Source organism: Nyctereutes procyonoides, unplaced genomic scaffold (genome assembly GCF_905146905.1).
Source record: "Nyctereutes procyonoides isolate TBG_1078 unplaced genomic scaffold, NYPRO_anot_genome, whole genome shotgun sequence".
Lineage (NCBI taxonomy): Eukaryota > Metazoa > Chordata > Mammalia > Carnivora > Canidae > Nyctereutes > Nyctereutes procyonoides.
The window spans coordinates 6,490,304-6,508,822 of NW_026575155.1; the positions used below are offsets into that span (position 1 = coordinate 6,490,304).

Here is an 18,519-nt window from a genome sequence, read left to right on the forward strand (position 1 = left end):
AGAGGAGCCTGGAACATATTCTTGTGTCACAACAGGAATACTCAAAGAATAATGGAGAAATGTCACAGAAATAAGAAGCCAGCTTCAAGGGGCGTCTACTAGAGAAATCTGGAACAATCTGAAGCATCAAAACAAATTATAATAGTAACAGATTACAACCCACTGAATAAGCCCATCAACTGAAAGTGTGATGAGTCATGGGGAAGTTTACACGTTCTTGAAGTACCTTACCTCAAAACACTTTTTATACAAGAAGTCTGCCAGAGACCACCTAAATCAAATAATCAGAATGAATACCAACAGTAATGGGACAAGTCAAAACTGTGTGCCCCCTGACAGGAAGATATAATGGAAAGGACACAGCACCACTTCTGTAATATTCCTGCCAGGACATATCACCCGAATCTGAGCACAAGGAACCATTAGACAAACTCAAAGTGAGGTACATTCTACAAAACAACTGGCCTTCATCTCCAGAAGTTTCAAGGTCGTAAACATCAAAGACTGAAGAACTTTTCCAGATTTAAAGGGAATAAAGAGGGAGGCCAACAAATAAAATGATAAATCTGAACTGGATCGTTTTACTATGAGTCGTTGGGACAGTTGGTGAACTTGAATGGAGGGAGTCTGAGGATTAGACAGATGTACAATGTTAACTTTTTTATGGTTATATTGTAGTTATGAAGGAGCAATTCTTTCTAGGAAATAAGTAACAGTATTTGTGGGTGACTGAACATTATGTCAGCAATATTCTCCAATAAATCAGAGAAAAGTTCTTTGTACTGAACTTCAGCTTTTCTGTATCTTTGACACTGCTTCAAATTAAAAAAAATGAAATGTAACCATCAAAACTAAAATTTAAACACATGCACATTCCTAAATTAAGAAGCTTTTATCTCTACAAAGCACTAAGATAAATGCTTACAGTATCATGTTACCTCCTCCCCAAACATTTTTTTAATGGGGAAAGAATTCTCTTATTTTATGAAACTCCATGAAATAGAAGTACATGATGTAAGAGGGAGAGACTTAATTATTGTTCTATTTCTCTGGTAACTTTTAATTCTGGAAAATAGTTTGGGAATCTTCCACTACAAAGAGATTACTTAAATTAAAAAGCCATAGTACTTTAAAATACTGTGTATAACCTTTAGATAAAACACAAAATGTACCAATTTTCACTCACTCATCCCCATCTTTCCTTTTTCCTCATACTTTCCCCTGGTGTCCTACACTGCAGCCAAAATGAATAAAAAATGAATAATGGGTGGCTCCTTCTGTGTGCTCCACATTGTTTTGTTCACAATGTTCTTTCCATCTGGAACACCGTTTAGTCATCTCTCTGTTTCCAAATATTACCCATCCTTCAATACCTAACTCAAATGTTTTCCTTGATCATGCCGGAAGTAAATCTTCCTTCTCGTTATTTTATACCTCATTCCCTGTATACGAACAGCAACAGAAATGGCCTCATTTTTTAAAAAAGATTTATTTACTTACTTATGAGAATGAGAGAGAGAGCACGTAAGCACACAAATGGGGAGAAGAGCAGGAGAGAAGGGGGGGTCCTCAGACTCCTCACTGAATGGGGAACCCAGAACAGGGGCTCCATCTCATGACCCTGATACCATGACCTAAGCTGAAATCAAAGGGTCAGTTGCTTAACCACCTGAGTGCCCAGGTGCCCTCATTTCTTTTTATCTCAACACAATACCAACCTAACCAGAGATGCTGAACACTGAGATTGTTAAGTATTCATCTAATAGACCAAAACAAATTAAGAGGTTATAGCACAGAGGGGAATGTGCTGTGAGTTTTAAAATAATATAGAAAAAGATAAACATTTAACCTTACTACCAATAGCACCTGAATGCTCTAAAGTTTGACTTTTCCTCACAGTGACATCTGGAAATTTTCCAATATGATGTCTATCTATGGTGGATGTCTCTGGGGGTGTGAGGTTGGGAGTGGGCAACACAGGCCTTGTTAAATGATTTCTAACCAGACTTAAACTAGTGGAGTTTATGGAATGGTAGGATGTTTGGAGAGCCCCAAGGAAAACAGAGTGAAAGAATGAGAGGAATGAGAGTTCAGCAGGTGTGGTGATTCGGAGGTTCAGGTTCCTCCTTGCCCCTGGGGCTGTCTTTCAAGGTATCTACTGGGTTTTCAATCAGGGGAAGAGACTGCTCTGTATTTTTTTTTCTTCTGTTCATGTTGATGTTGTTAAGCAAACAGGATGCTAGGAAAAACAAACCTTTCTTTTTAAAAGTTACTGATTTCTAACCATCATCAAGACCCATAGCAGCTCAACTCAGGTAAAAGAGGCTGGACTAAAAAAAAAAAAAAAAAAAAAGGCTGGACTTCTCTGGCTTATCTGTTCAACATGTAAAGTAAGGCAGGGCCTGACTCCCCAAGTTACTACTGGAATACCTCAGGGTTCAACAGTACCCAACTTCCTCTAAGGCTTATCTGAAAGAGAAAAGCTCTTTTTTCCCTTGTCACACCCAACACTGCCTTTCACTTGTGCTTTCAATTTTTTCTTAATTTACCATCTAATGCAAACATGCAGTCCCGGAGAATATGGGGCTATTTTACAATATATCCACACCTCTATAGAACTGATCATCTGAAGGTCCTCTGACTTTAATCCTAGTAAGTATGTGAATACGAATAAGATCATAGAATAGAATTTAAAACAAAAGAAAATATGTGCCATAAACATTTATTCTTTTTTTTTTTAAAAAAAAAAAGATTTTATTTATTTATTCATGAGAGACACAGCAAGAGAGGCACAGAATAGAATTTAAAACAAAAGAAAATATGTGCCATAAACATTTATTCTTTAAAAAAAAAAAGATTTTATTTATTTATTCATGAGAGACACAGCAAGAGAGGGAGACACAGGCAGAGGAGAAGCAGGCTCCATGCAGGGAGCCCGATGTGGGACTTGATCCCGGGTCTCCAGGATCATGCCCTGGGCCGAATGCAGGCACCAAACCGCTGAGCCACCCAGGCTACCCAACATTTATTCTCCTAAGAATATTTATAGATGAAATTACATGACATCTGGGATTCACTTTGAAATAAATGGGGAGGGGGACCTAGTAGATAGGGATATAGATAAACACAAGTGTCCATGAGTTGATAATCATGGAGGTTGGGTGACAGATACATGGAGTACAATGACATTAGTCTCCCTTTTTTGATGCATGTTTGATACTTCCCAAAATAAAATGATAAAAAAAAAACTTATTCTGACAACATTCTTTGGTATGCTGGATAAGTTTAGAAAGAAGAGAAGGCAAGATAACTCTGGCCAGTCAGTGAGAGCAGGGGCTACTGGAATTCTAAGTAATCTGAGAGATACTTTCCTCCAATTACCTTCGACCAAAGGTATACTAATCAAAAGCTCAATGGGCATCTGGACTTTTAGAACTTGAAAGGAAGCTGTAAGTCCTACAGCCTTTAGAAAGACCCGTAGGGGGTGTCTGGGTGGTGGTTAGGCAACCAACTCTTGATTTCAGCTCAGATCATGATCTCACCACGGTTGTGGGATAGAGCCCCATGTCCACCTACACACTCAGTGTGGAGTCTGCTTGAGATTCTCTCTCTCTCCCTCTTCCTCTGCCCCCCTCCTATACACAGGTGCACATGCTCTCTCAAATAAAGTAAATAAAATCTTTAAAAAAAAAAAAAAAAGAATGACCTCATAGCCCAATCTAAGGCCATCATATAATCATCAAATGATAAATGTATAATAAATTGGAAAGGAAAACTCAGCGATTCCAGAATGGAAACCCCAGGAAGGGTAAATAATGCTGTACTCCGCCATAAATGTTTTCCTTCCATTCATCCTAAATAAGTTAGCTTTAGTATCCTCCTCTCTTGAAAACAGTCTTGGGGAATAATAAGCTGGCCCTGGCTCATCACAGGAGAGGTTGAGGAATACTGAAAACTACACTAAGCCATGAGGTAGTGACATCCAACACCTTTATTCAAGTGACTTAACTCACTCAGCTGTTTTAGCTCTGTACTGCTTTCAAAGTTCTTTTAACTGAACAAATTCAGGACAGCAAGGAGGCCTAACCTATGTTTCCTACTGAAGCAACAGAAAGTAATGAAAATAGAAGCTGAAGAGGTGATCTATTTATAGACTACAGAAAACACTCAAAAGTATACATGTATCAATTGGTCTTCATCAAAATTTAACATACTAATTGTCCTCTAGCACATTGCTCAGCACCCTCCTTTGCTGGAGTGGCTTGCTTTTGTAGGATTATATCATATGACATAACTGGCATTATTCAGCATTATTGGTATCACACCTTCTCTTCTCAAATTAGAATGTTAGGCAAATAATGAAGCATAACATCATCTATAGAAAGTCAGATGAAAACATAATCATATACCTATTTCTTGATTTTCATGAGTGTGACTCTAAAACAGAGGCTTACTAAACAGAGAATAACTGGTGATCAGACCTGCACTGCTAACTCTACCATCTGAACAGAAAGAAACAAAATTAACTTATTACCTAAGATCACAAGATAATTACAAAGTCATTTATTTTAAATTTAAATGGTATTGAGGATTAAGTTTATAGGAAAATTTCTCTGACTTCTTAGAATTACAATAATTCAAATTAAACAATTAAGCTACCTAATGAAGGTCCTGCTACCCAATGTCAACATTCTACTGTGACTCAAACCTTCCAGCTGGGCAGTAGACTTTCTTCAGCTGATAAGACCAAACTAAAGAAAGTCATTAAGAATGTGAAAACAAGATTACAAATTAGCATGCTCTTCCTAGAATCACAATTTGCCTGTGGTTGCATGCACTGCAGTTTGTGGTCAGCTTATTTGCATACAGGTAGCACTTTGGTGTAGAATGAGAGAGCCTCTAGTCAAAGGATCCTGGAGATCATGCAAAACAAGCTACTCATTTTCAAAAGGAAAAAACACTAAGAGTTTAGGTGATTCATTCAAGATCATATAACTACCTGGCAGTAAAGCCACTTTCCATTTTACCATACATTAAAACAAAAATTATTTTAAAAGGAAAAGGTTCTCTTTGTATAATTAAATAATTAAAATTCCAGCTGAAAGACATTAAACTATCCAAATTAATGTTCTGTATAAACTGCAAATCCCAATCTTGACAACATTTCAAAATAATAATAACCTTTCACTCATTCATGTAACCAGTCTACTGAATGCTTACTATGTACCAGGACTCTAGCAAAGTTCTACAAATAAAGTCAGTGTTCTAATACTTTCCATTGGGAAGATAGCCATTATATAACTACACAAATGCAAAATTCTAAGTGATAGTAAGTACTATGATGGAGTTCCAATAGACTACAACAGGAGGAACTCATTTAAAATTGTTAGGGGAAGAGCAACGGTTAGGATAAGCCTGCCTGCAGAAGTGACCTTTACAAGGAAACCTGAAGAATAAACAGAAAGCTAGCCAAATGAAGAGTGGAGGTAAAAACATTCCAGGCAAATAATAATAATAATAACAACAATAATAATAAAAACATTCCAGGCAACATACAAATACTCTATGACCCAGAAATTCCATTCCTAAAAATATATACAACAGAAATGTGTACATATATGCACCAAAAGACACGGATAAGCATGTCATACTAGTGTCATTCATAACAGAAAAAATTAGAAATAAATGTCAACAGAACAAATACTGGAAAAATTATACAATGGAATACTACTTGACAATGAAAACTACTGCAACATGCTACAACATGGATAATCTCTCATATAGAACTTTGAAAGAAGCCAGATCCAACGGAATACATATTGAATGATTCCATTAGGTTAAAAACCAGATAAAACTAATCTGTGATTGTATGAAATCAGGCAGTGAATATCTCTGCAAATCATGGTAGAGATAATAATTGGGGAAGAATGTGAGGGAATCTTCTAGAAAGCCAGTAATGTTTATTTCTCAACCTGGCAGTGGTAACATGGATATGTTCACTCTAATAATTCATCACATTCTACATTTATGATTTCTGTATTTTTCTACATGCATGAGTAAATGTATTTTTTAAAATAAATATTGAATAAACAGCATATGTGAAGGCTCTGAGATCAGAAATAATTTGGTACATTCAGAACTAAAAGAAGGCCGAAGTGGCTGGGACACAAAAATCAAGAGGCAAAATAATCTAAGACTGAAGAGGGAGGCAGGGACTCAATGATTTAATGCAGATCATTTTAAAGAGCTTGGATTTTAAGTCAGTGGTCAACCACAAAAAGGTTTTAATCAGGGAAATAATAATCATCTAAATTGTTTTTAAAGATACTGGACAGTGGGTAAGAGGAGTGGAAACAAGGAGATCAGTTAAGGAGGCTATAGTAATGGTCCATGAAAGGGACTATAGTGGCTTGACAGTGGTAGAACCAGTTAAAATGGTGAATTGCATGGATTCTCAGTGAAATTAGAAGGTTGAGTACACTGGACATGGTAGTAGATTGAACGTGTGAAGTTGGAGAGAAGGAAATGTAGAGAATGATTCTTCTGGTTTAAACAACAAGGCAGGATGGATTGCAATCCACTAATATAGGGAAGAGCAGGTTTGAGGGAGTGCAGAGATCGATGCGACTATAAACCCAGTATCTATTTCAACCTTTCTGTACTGTGTAGCCACCATACAGGTTGGGGTATCATGGAAACCTAGACAATGATAGTAATTTCTACCTTATTTTGCTAATCAACATCCCAATGCAAATTGCATATGAAACCCCTACAGCCACAGCATTTGAATCAGGAAAGGACGAAAAACTCAGTTTGATCCAGCGCAACAGAAAGTTCATGTTCATTTTGTGTGTTCCAATCCATTCCCTTAGATTTCAATTGTGTCATCCAACATAAGCAATTATTCTACCCAGCTCTGTATCAGTCCCACACAGCTTTGCAACATCTACAAGTCTGGTAAACTATACTTTCCACCTATTCTCCAAGAGAATGATAAACTCATCCAACAAAATAAGCCAAAGACTAGACCCAATGTGGACCAAGCACAGATCACTAATGAGCACTAATGTACAATTAGCTAGGAATTTACTTAATTATAAGATTCATTCTTCCTATACTTCACACAAAGTTCATAGGATTAAAAGACTTTGAGTAGCTACATTTCAGTAAGGTACTCAAAAGACTACAGCATCCTATGGTCTACTAGTAAGCAGAAAGAAAACACAACTCATAATAAATATTTATTGGTAAGAGCTAGTTTATATAAGTAAACACTTTATATATAATGTTATAAAAAAACTATGATAAAATGGAAATGAAGACTTTAATATAACATTCAATACATAGTAATATATAATGTTTAAGCCTACAATTTAACCCAAAGTATTTTTTTCCTTCCTTTTCTTTCCCTTCCTTTTTTTTCTTATTTCAAAATCATCCAGAAATTTAAAGAGCATATCTTTCAACCTAAACTAAAAGAGTGATTAAAAAGTGCCCAACTGACCAACATGTTAATTCATCTCCCCAAATGCCACATTTACTCAAGAATGTGACTAGTTCAGCGGCTGTGAAATGCACTCCAATGTGAGCACCTGCTTATATCATGTAATACAACAAGAGGAACAACGATGGCTTACCCTTGCAAACTCTATTTTAGTAGAAAATGCTAAAAACACAAATTCTTATTTACAACCATTAAAAAACTCAAGCAGATATAATCTGTCACCAATAAAAGTACAGTATTCAATTTTTAAGTTCTGTCTCCTTTTGGCACTCGAATTACAAGACTAACCCCAAATGCACTAGTCCACCCTCCTTCTTAGGTTTAACTAACTTCTTATGTTTAACTTTGTATGGTAACTAAGTGATAAAATTTCACTGAGTCAGACTTTATCACCATTGTTGAACATGTTGGTACTAGATGCAAAGAAAAGTTATACTATTTAAACTGCTACCCACATAATTGGCTATTTTTTCAGCTTTGGGGTATCTGAAAAAGTCTTTACATCATCTTAATTGTGGTTGGGCACAGAAACCTGAGTGTACAGTTTTATTTTCTTCTTCTTTCAGTACTTTCAAGATGTTGTTCCACATCCACTGGCTTGGATTGTTTCTGAAGAACAGTCTATCATTATTCATCTCACGTCTTCTTTCTTCAGTAGGTTATGTCTTTTTTCTTGGCCTGTTTTTAAGATTTCTCTCCATATCACTGGTTTTAAGCAATTTGATAAAGTATCTAGGTGTAGTTTGTGTCATGTTTCTTCTGCTTGGGGTTCACTTAGCTTCTTGGATCTATGGATTTATAGTTTTCACCAAATTTGGAAAATGTCAGCTGTTATTTCTCCAAAAATTTTTCTGCTTCAATCCCCTTCTTCTAGGATTCCAATTACACATATATAGGCCATATAAAGTTGTTTTCCAGGCCATTGATGGCTCTGTTTATCAATTTTAGTCTTTTCTCTGTGTTTCATTTTGAATACTTTCTATTATGATGTCTTCAAATTCACAATCATTTATTTTGCAGTGTCTAATCTAATACCTATCAGTGTATTTTTTTTCATTTCAGATAATTATTTTCATTTCTATTTGGTTTAGGTCTTTCACATTTTTGTCTTTTTAAGATTTATCTGAGAGTCAGAGAGAGAACAGAGGGAGAAGCAGACTCCCGCTGAGCAGAGTCTGACACAGGAATTAATCCCAGGACCCTGGGATCACCACTAGGCAGAAGGCAGACACCCAACTGACAGTGTCACCCAGGTACCCCTCATGTCTCTCTTTAACATGTTTATTCTCTCCTCTACTTCTTAGAAATATGAAGTATATTTTCAATAGCTGTTATTGATTTTTTTAAAAGAGAGAGCATGTGTGGGAGGGGCAGAGGAAAGGGGGAGAGAATCTAACTCCATGTTCAGGGCAGAGCCGAAATCATGACCTGAGCCGAAATCAAGAGTCAGATACTTAACGCACTGAGCCACCCAGGTGCCCCTCCTTGTTTATTAATTTTAACATCTGTGTCTACAGATTGACTTTTCTCCTCATTATGGGGTGTGTTTTCTTGTTTCTTTCCATGTATGGCAATTTTTAATTGAATGCCAGACATTGTGAATTTTACAGAGTTGAATGCTGGATATATGGATATCTATTTTGTCTTCCTATATTCTTAAACTTTGTTCTAGGGTACAGTGAAGATTTTTATAAATTAGGTTATTTGGAAACAGCCTGATCCCTTTAGGTCTTGCTTTTAAGCTTTGTCAGATAGGAGGACCACAAGAAGCCTTTAGTCTAGAGCTACTCTGCCCCACTACTGAAGCAATATACCCTTCTGAATATTCAACCGAGTTCCCAGAGTACTATAATATTTTTTCATTCTGGAAGCTGTTAACAGCTTAACTATTTCCAGCCCTGGGTGAGGTCCAGGAATTTTTCTTACTGCTCCTTTTTGCTGGTTCTTTCCCTGCCTTGGACAGTTTCAGTGCTCAGCTGAAATCTCAAGTGGAACCCTCAGCACATCTTTAAAACTGTGCAGCTACCTCCTCTTTGGTACTAGCCCTGAGAATTCTCATTGACTTGGCTTCCACAAATTCCTTACTCTGTCTCCTCAACTCAGGAGACTGCCAGGCTTTCTTTGGGTGCATCTCACTGCTACTGCAGCCTGGAAGTACTCAAGGTAGTAAGCAGAGTGATCCGCTAGAGCAATCATAAGGCTCACTTCTTTGTTTCCCCTCCCTCAAGGATCAGTGTCTCATGCCACCTGCTTGTTGTTCATGTCTGAAAACTGCTTCATTCTATTTGTTTTGTTGTTATGTAAAGTAAAAGGGTAAATCCAATTCCTATTATAACATCATGATCAGAAGAAAAACTCTATTATGGATTTGTACTAGTTATAAAACAAGTTAGAACATCCGGTAAACCTGAAGTTACATAATAAAAGTTACATAATGGGGGCTCACTGTTCAATAAGAGACACACTGTGCTTCACCTTTTATTTTCTCATAGCAAAGTTAAGTGGTAGAGAAAGGAAATCACTCAGGAACTACTACTTTGGCCCTATATTAACAAGCTAATCCCGCTCTCTGGCCCAGGAGTAAAAGGTTAGGTTAAATTTTTTTTCTTTTTAAGCATAGATATTTAAGTTGCTGTTTACTTTTTCTATCAAATAGAACATTCCAAAAATTACTTACAAAATGAAAATGCATTTTTGCAACCCTAACACAAAGTGATATATAACAAGTCTAAATTTCATCATTCTGTGCAGAAAAGGTCAACTATAAAAAGTCACTTCTTCCCTCAACTTGAAATTTTTCTTAAAAAGAGATAGGATACTGCAACTTATCTAAAGGGTAAGCATGCTGACTGCCAGCATTTGGCAATTAAGGAAAAAAAAAAAAAAACATGCACAGTGCTTGTCATCACCACCTACTATACTTGTTATCCAAAATTTCAGAACCTGACATTTAACTTGGCTCAGCACAGCAACTTTGTTTTAATGACCTAACTCTAAATCAAATCATGTTCCCTAATATATCAATAGTTTGTAGGCAAAAACACAGCAAGTTTAACATTTCCCTCATTAGAAAATGCTACCAATTTCACTCTTAACTTTAAAGTCTTCTACTTGCATTCCCTTATTTTTGCTCTTCATTCCCTAACTCCCAAAATAATCACCACCACTCTCACAGCAAAATAATAATCATTAAAGTGAAAAAAATAAAATGGTTAGATTACATCATTAGACCAGTTATTTTGTCTAAGCCTCAGTTTGCACTCTGTGAAATGGAAATGAAAGCATAATCCACAGAATTAAATGAAATAAAGGATGTCTATGACCACATCTCCTCAACCGTAGGCTGAAATGCTCCAGGACATGTCAACAAACTCCCATAAGAGCTGCAGGAGATTTTAAATCAAAAGAAACACAGAGATACTCAACAGATGCTGCCTTGCTCAAACTATTAGCTTGAGGTAGTTCAGAGTTTTCACATTAGACCGTAGTACATTCCTTTAATGATACTGTATCTTTGTAAATCTGTGTTTTCAGTACTTGCTGTGACAAAAAGCAAGTACCACTCTAAAATCAAAGTAGAACAGGAAATGAGGGTGGAGCTGTCCAGTCTGATTCTAAGGTTTGAAAAGCTGCTCAATGCTCAACATGTACAGTAATATCACATTAGTAAGTAACTGGTTATTTATGAAGGAAATAGATTATGTTCCATTTACCTGCATTTTTTCAAATAGCCACTGGGGTTGTTATGACAGACATATTTAACATTTGGACCTAATTATTTAAGAAACAGAACTGTGGCCTGGGGGTGCGGTGAAAAACTTAATGAGACACATAAAAAAATAAGGTTTTGGAACTTCTGGCTTCATGTCGTGACTGGCAGAGGGAGATTCCAGGAAATGGCAACTATTATTTCTATTATTACTCCTTTATGGTCTGCAGTTTCATAGAAAAGGCAGTGTAATTCACATTCTGTGACAAAGATCACCAGAATGTTGTCCTATAGTTTTATGGCTCATATTTCCATAAAGAAAAAATTAGATATATGAAGAAATTCAGATGGACAACCTGGAGTAAAACCAGGTCCAGAGTACAGTGATATGGCCTTGCTGTCTAGTAAGTACATGATTTGAGTCCTGAGTTGGAAAACCTGAAAATAATCTTACCACTAGACAGAAGCAATTAATCCTTACTTCCATACTAGCATATACTGAAAAGAGCAAAAGCTCTAATAGTAAAAGTAAGGAATTTACATTACCACTTTCCATCTCATCTGTTTTGTGTTTTGTTTTTTTAAGATTTTATTTATTTATTCATGAGACACAGAGAGAGAGAGGCAGAGACAGGGGCAGAGGGAGGAGTAGGCTCCCTGCAGGGAGCCCAATGCGGGACTTGATCCCAGGTCTCCAGGATCAGGCCCTGAGCCGAAGGTGGTGTTAAACCACTGGGCCACCTGGGCTGCCCTCCATCTCATCTTTTAAACAGATATTCATAATTTGTTTTTAGAATCATCCTTCATTTCCCATCTGTTGACCTTCCCTTCCCTTTCTTTTCTACTTAGGATACAAGTAAATTATTTACTTCTCCTGAAGCAGGAGATGGGATGAAAAATAATGGGACAGGTTGTGAATTTCATGCATGCATTGGTCAGACTGGCTACTTGTCCTTCTCCTGTTGCAGTCTTTCTGTGCGAATAACTTTAGAAAGATGAGGAAAACTGAACCTGACTCAAAACTAGTAGATGTTGGGATCCCTAGGTGGCTAAATGGTTTGGCACCTGCCTTCGGTCCAGAGCATGATCCTAGAGTCCTGGGATTGAGTCCCACATCAGGGTCCCTGCATGGAGCCTGTTCCTCCTCTGCCTGTGTCTCTGCCTCTCTCTCTTTCTCTCTCTGTGACTCTCATGAATAAATAAATAAATTTTTAAAATCTTAAAACAAAAACTAGTAGATGTTTTCTTTAATCTCCTATTAGTTTCCAAGAAAAAAATAATGTTATAACTTGCCCATCACACTTGCTGCTTATTATACTGGTCCAGACAGTATACTGGTCACAGAGAATCCACTTGCTACACTGAACCACTGGCTCCACGGACATCGAATTTCAGTTTAATTAGTTTTCTGAACTGATAATTTTTATGTCTTTTATATCAGCAGTTCTGTCAAATAGCATTCTTTAAAAGATTTTTAAAAATTTTTAGAGAAAAAGGTACCGTACTTTCAAACACAGAATACTGTATTTTTGTCAACTTGGTAAGCTAGTTTAGGTTAATCTCCACTCTCCCTCAAGGCACTAATTTAGCTATTTATTCTGTAAGCATGAGTAAAACACTGTACTAAGCAGTAGAGATGTAAAGATTACTAAGATATGGATCTTTTCCTCAAGGAGTACAGTGCCCAGGCACAGAAGTTCCACTGAAAGCACTGTATCAAAAGTGCTTATGGGATCATTAGCACTTGGTTCAGGCTGAAGGTTTCAAGAAAACTAGCTACTGGCCCATAATAGTCAATAATAGCATTAAAATTCTGGAAATGTGGCTACTTTGGATAAAATTTGCAATGCTAAAAAGTTGTCTCATAATCTATCCTAAAAAGGCCTATATAAATTATGCTCAGAATGATCATCCCAACCTAATTACAACAGAATCTCTAGGGAGCTGGAGCCCAGGCAGCAGTATTTGTAAACCCCCACTGGTGATTACAATGTGCCTCCAAGGCTGAAAACCACTGGCTCACTAATTGATTAAGTCATAGTATCATGGCTGATTTAAGTTTAGAAGCTTAGCAACATAAAGACAGAGTCCTGAGGCTAGATTAGACCCTCAGGATCTACAAAGATCCATCACCTGAAATTGTTTTTACTTGCACCTCATTTTTTGATATGTGCTAATAATACACAATTATATTGTGTATAAGGTTTCCTGTTGGTTATCTCATGGCACTTTTGGCATAAGCCAAAAAAATTAAGTGATTGTCAATCCAATATGTACTGCCTAAGATGTCTGATTTTTTAAACTTTAAAGCCAGGACAACTGAGGCCTGTAGAAACCATCAGCTTATGGGGCACAACTACTTCCTGCAAGGGTCACTTTTGCCATCTATTTTCACAAAGATCACCTGCACATAAGAATCACAAACCCGCACATAAAAAAAAAAGGTTTATCCTGCAAAACAGACTGGGTTCTAGCAAAATGAAGAAAAGAAAGAGACAAGAGATGGATTGGGCGGGTGGGCAGATTCTCAGGAAGGAAGAAGGCTTGAGCGAGAATGAATGAGCTTGAATTAGAAAGATAGAGGAGATCCCTGGGTGGCTCAGCGGCTCAGCGCCTATCATCCCCCAGGGCGTGATCCTGGAGTCTTGGCGGAGTCAGACTCCCGGCATGGAGCCTGCTTCTCCCTCTGCCTGTGTCTCTGCCTCTCTCTCTCTCTATGTCTATCACGAATAAATAAATAAAATCTTAAAAAAAAAGATAGAGAAGAGCATTCTAGCAGCCATGAAGGAAGAAGGTGCAATAGGAACAGCACGATGAAGGGGGAAAAAAAGCATGGTAACTTGGGAAAGCACTGAGAAAAAGTAAGCCTCCTTGAAGGAGACCAATACTGACACTGGACACACAGGGTGGGGCCGAGTTATGGAAGGCCTTGATGGACAAGTTGAAGACTTTAAACTTAATCTTACTGAAAAACTGGTTTAATGTCAAACATGTTTTGAAAAGATTCTTCTTACATATTAATAAGCAGAATGTCTTGAGACTCAAGGGGCTGGGAGTGTTAAAGAGAAAAAGAACATCTCAGTATCTTCCAAGCACAGTTCCCTGAATATAACAGGCCTTTAAGAAATGTGACGTTTTAAAAATGAACACTCTACAGCACAATATGCACATTGGTATTGCTCCCAAATGAATGTCAAATTAATTTTATAAGTAAAGGATTTATAAATAGGTCTGTTAGCTCTTCATAGTAATATTTTAAGTTATTACAATAGAGTTTATTTTAGGAAAGCTAATAACATATCCAAAAAATTATACATCCATTTATGCTACTTTTACTGAGAAAGGCATTATTGAACTTTTTTCTCCTGAAAGAATTGCTTATATAGTCTAAATCTAATGAAAATAAATACACTCAATAATGTTAAGACAGTATTTTTAATATTTTCTTCCTTAAAGTAAATGTTAATGCCAAAATGGATCGTTTAGGTCATTTGCTTTTTTAACCATTATTTGATATAAAAGAGAGCCATCAGAGGTTTAGAAGTATGATTATTCTCAGGTTTCCTACCTGAGAGTAAAATATAGCAATAATTCTAATAACTATGGCTTATATATACTGGATAACTGAGAATTTGACTCCCTATTATTACCAGTAATCACAACTGAAGAAACATTTAAAATTTAGGCAAATCAGAAAATCAGATAACATCACAAAAAAAAAAACGCAAGCAGCTAAAAAGTATTTCACAACTAAACCACACCATCCCCCCAGATATTAAGAATTCATGAGTATAAGAACTGTTTGTAGTATGAAAAGAAAACTGCAAATTAATATTACAGCAAGATATATTTCAGTTTATTTAAATATAAAAAACTTTGAATTAAGTCCATACCAAGTATAACTCATTAATACTTGTTTGTTAGAACCCAAATAGCTCTTCTTGCTCACTCAAACCATGTTACTGTATGTACCAAAAATATATACATTTCTTATACATTACACTTTGCTTAAGCCTTTTCATTATGTCACCACTCTCTTTTCCCCAATCAGGATAAAATTTTACTATTTTAGAATATTAAGATCAGGTTAACATTTTATCAGGTTAATGTTCTATATGCAAAAGTTAGGGCCTTACATATGCTCTTCACTTACTGAATCTGAACAAAGTTTAACAATTTAAAATATCTAGGGGCTTATATTTCTAAGTATGACTTTTTTGTTTTTAAAGGTTTATTTAGTTATTTGAGGGAGAGGAGTGAGAGAGAAAGGATGCCTGCATGGGAGCAGGAGATGCAGAGGGGGAGAGAGAATCTCAGGCAGACTCTGCAATGAGTGCAGAGTCCAACACAGGGCTGGATCTCACAACCCTGAGACTATGACCTAGGCCAATATTAAGAGCTAAATGCTTAACCAACAGCGCCACCCAGGCACCCCTGTTAAGTATGACCTTCAAATACTATTTTTAATTCATAAAATATGACCAGTAGCTAAACTGATGCTAACAAAGCAAAAACATGACAAAAAAAAAAAAAAAAAAAGTAGTTATCACTAATAAAAGCCTTTAAAAACACAATCGCATTTCAAATAACTCCAAGCTGGAGTTATCTGCCAACATCTTAGATTAAGAAAGAAAATTAATATTCAAATTAGTATTTTTATTTTTAACTTCATCCATCTGCCCAAAAATAACCTACACCATACCAATCTGCTATTTTCCTTGTGCTACAGTAGTCCTTTTCTTTAGACTTATCAAGATAGTTTTTTTTTAAATAATATGAACCCACTCACATATCCCACATAAGCTTTTAGAAGTTTACGTACAGTTTTCTTAATAGAAAATGTAAGGGCCTCACCATAAAATATTCCGAAAAGATCAGATAAATAAGCACCCTGGTAGTTCATTAGGATAACTGATATATAAGAAATCCCATTCATTACGGTGAAGATGTCAAGCAAGCCTTTATGGGTTTATGTGATGTGATATAAACTGTAACTATATATATGTGTGTGTGTGTAATAATATATATATGTATATATATATATATACACATATATATATATATGGTTTTGTTTTGTTTTTGGAAAGAAAGATTTACTGTTATGAGCAGCCAAAGAACCCAAGAAAGCAAAAACCTGTAACCAAACTTGCATCCCCCCGCCCCCCCCACCAAACTTCCTAAAGAAACCTGTAGCAGGGGGCAGGAAAGAAAATCAAAGTTTAAAATAAGGTCTGATGAAAGGAAAATTAGAGCATAATCTGCTTAGCAAAATACAGTGAAGGAAAGGGGTTGCCAGGGGTGTCCTCCAAAGAACCGGCTGCATCGGAATGGTTTCAAACCAAAACAGAGACACGATCAGCTGGGCCATGACAGATGACTTACAAAGCACAGCTACAGCCCCAGACTCGAACATGAGACATTCCTCCTTATGCCTAGTTTCCACTATGAGACTGAAAGGTGGGGGGTCCAGTTTGTGATAGATCCGAAATCCTTTGCTGAACGCCATCCTCCTTTCTTCAGAGGCAGCCCTGCAAAGAACGAATAAATGAAGCTAACGTTTCCTTCTGCAGCAAGGACTGCAAGGCGTCCAGAAGTCCTCCCTGCCAGGTTTTGATGGGGGGTAGGGGTGGGGGGTGGGGGATGGAAAGAAAAGAAAAAGGAAAAAAAAAAAAAAGAAAAAAAGGGGGGGTTGAGAATGGTTTATTCCAAAAAAAAAAAAAGATAAGCCGTCACTTAATTTCATCAAAAAAAAAAAAAAAAAAAAGCCGGAGGAAAGAAAAGCTAACCGATTCTCCCTGCAAACGCAACGTAAGGTTGAATTAACTCTAAGTCCACGAGCGGTTTTTGGTTCGGAGGAGTTACTCGTTTACTTTATGTTTGCAAAAAAAAAAAAAAAAAGAAAGAAAGAAAGAAAAAAAAATAAGATTTCTGAGCGTATTTCGTCCGGAGTTGTTTATCAGCTTCCTGCGTCGGGGTTTGTCACTGACGTTGAAAGGGAACCGATTCGGGAACCGATTCGGAAACTTCAAGCCGTTCCGCGGCCCGGGTGGGGGGGTGGGGAGGTGAGCGAGGCTGCCTCCAAAGCTCCTTAGGGGGGCAGGAGGAGGGAAGAGGATTGATCCGACGCCAGTGGCTCGCCCGGGGGCGGCCCAGAAGGGCAGGCGGGGGGAGCGGCGCGGGTGCCGCCCGCAGGCCCCCGGGAGGGCTGAGCACCCGGACCCGACCGCGGCTCCTCGGGGGGTCCCGGGAAAGCCGCTCCCTCCCCGGCGGACGAGGCCGCCCGGGCGCCGGCTCCCTCCACGATGCGCCAGAGGCGATGACCCCGCGCCCCGACGCGCTCGGCTCCGCCGCCGCCGCCGCCGCCGGGCTGACAGCGCTGTCACCGCAGCCCCCCGCCCCACGCACGCCCCGCGGGCTCCCCGCTCCCGCGCCCCCGGGCTGCCCGCGGTCGCCCCTCACCGTTCCCGCCCGCGCTGCGGCGGCGGAGGCTGCCCGGGAAGCGTCCGCCCGCGCGCCCGGCTGCCGGTGGGTCTGGCCGCGGCCGCTCCCGCTCCCGCTCCCCGCCCCCCCCCCCCCCCGCCGGCTTGCTCACCTCTCCCTCCGGCTCCTCCTCCTCCTTCACCCGCAGCCGCCGCCGCCACAGCCGCCGCAGGCGTCACTTCCGCTCCGGCGGGCCCATCTCTTCCGCATTGCGCCGCGGCCGGGGGCGGAAGGCCCGCCCCCTCGGGGGATCGGGGCGGGGCTGCGGGCGGCAGGCCCCGCCCACCCCGAGCCCCACCGCGGGTCTCTACCTTCTCGGTCCGCGCGCGGCCGCCCCGCGCTGGAGCCGCCCTGGGGTCCCGGCGGGAGTCGCGGGGCGCGCCGCCGGGGAGGCGGGGACGGGGAGGCTCGGCCTCCCCTGGCCCGCTCGCGGGGGCTTTTTCAGAGCTTACCAGCCGTCCCCGCGGGCGCCAGGGGAAAGCTTTGGGGCGCGGGGACTGGTGCGTGCCCGCCCCGGCCGGGTGCGCTGCGGGGCGGCGCCCGGAGAGCTGTCCATGGTGTCTCCCGCCGGCAGCGCCCGGTTGCTGCTCCGAGCGTGTCTGGGTAGGTGGCCGAAGCGAAACGAATGCCTGCTCTGGAGCAACTCCGCGGGCCGCCTTTTCTCCTGGAGGGTTCCAGAGCTCGCAGGAGGCAGCGTGAGACAGTGCTGAGCCGTCCACACCGGGAGGGCGGGAGTCACACGCCGGGACCCCAAGGCCCGAGTTGACGCGTGCGTGGCTGTGCGAGGCCGCTGGGGTTGGCAGCGAATGGCCGACAGCTTGGGTCA

The 18,519-nt window shown here is 39.6% G+C and overlaps 1 protein-coding gene across 10 annotated transcripts in view; it reads right to left on the reverse strand.

Annotated features, from left to right (window-relative positions):
• SYNJ1 (synaptojanin 1) overlaps nt 1-17,882 on the reverse strand; it is a 91,875-nt gene extending 73,993 nt beyond the window's left edge. For 9 of the 10 annotated variants that reach the window (XM_055313352.1, XM_055313350.1, XM_055313351.1 and 6 more), the window contains exons 1-2: nt 17,673-17,769; nt 16,596-16,741 (exon numbers count right to left, since the gene is read on the reverse strand). In XM_055313352.1, coding sequence (XP_055169327.1) covers nt 16,596-16,719 — 124 coding nt within the window. In that variant the 5' untranslated portion in view covers nt 16,720-16,741; nt 17,673-17,769. Of the gene's footprint in view, nt 1-16,595; nt 16,742-17,672; nt 17,770-17,805 lie in introns of those variants that run through there. The other variant, XM_055313348.1, reaches the window with a different exon arrangement.
• Between the last annotated feature and the right edge of the window lie 637 nt (nt 17,883-18,519).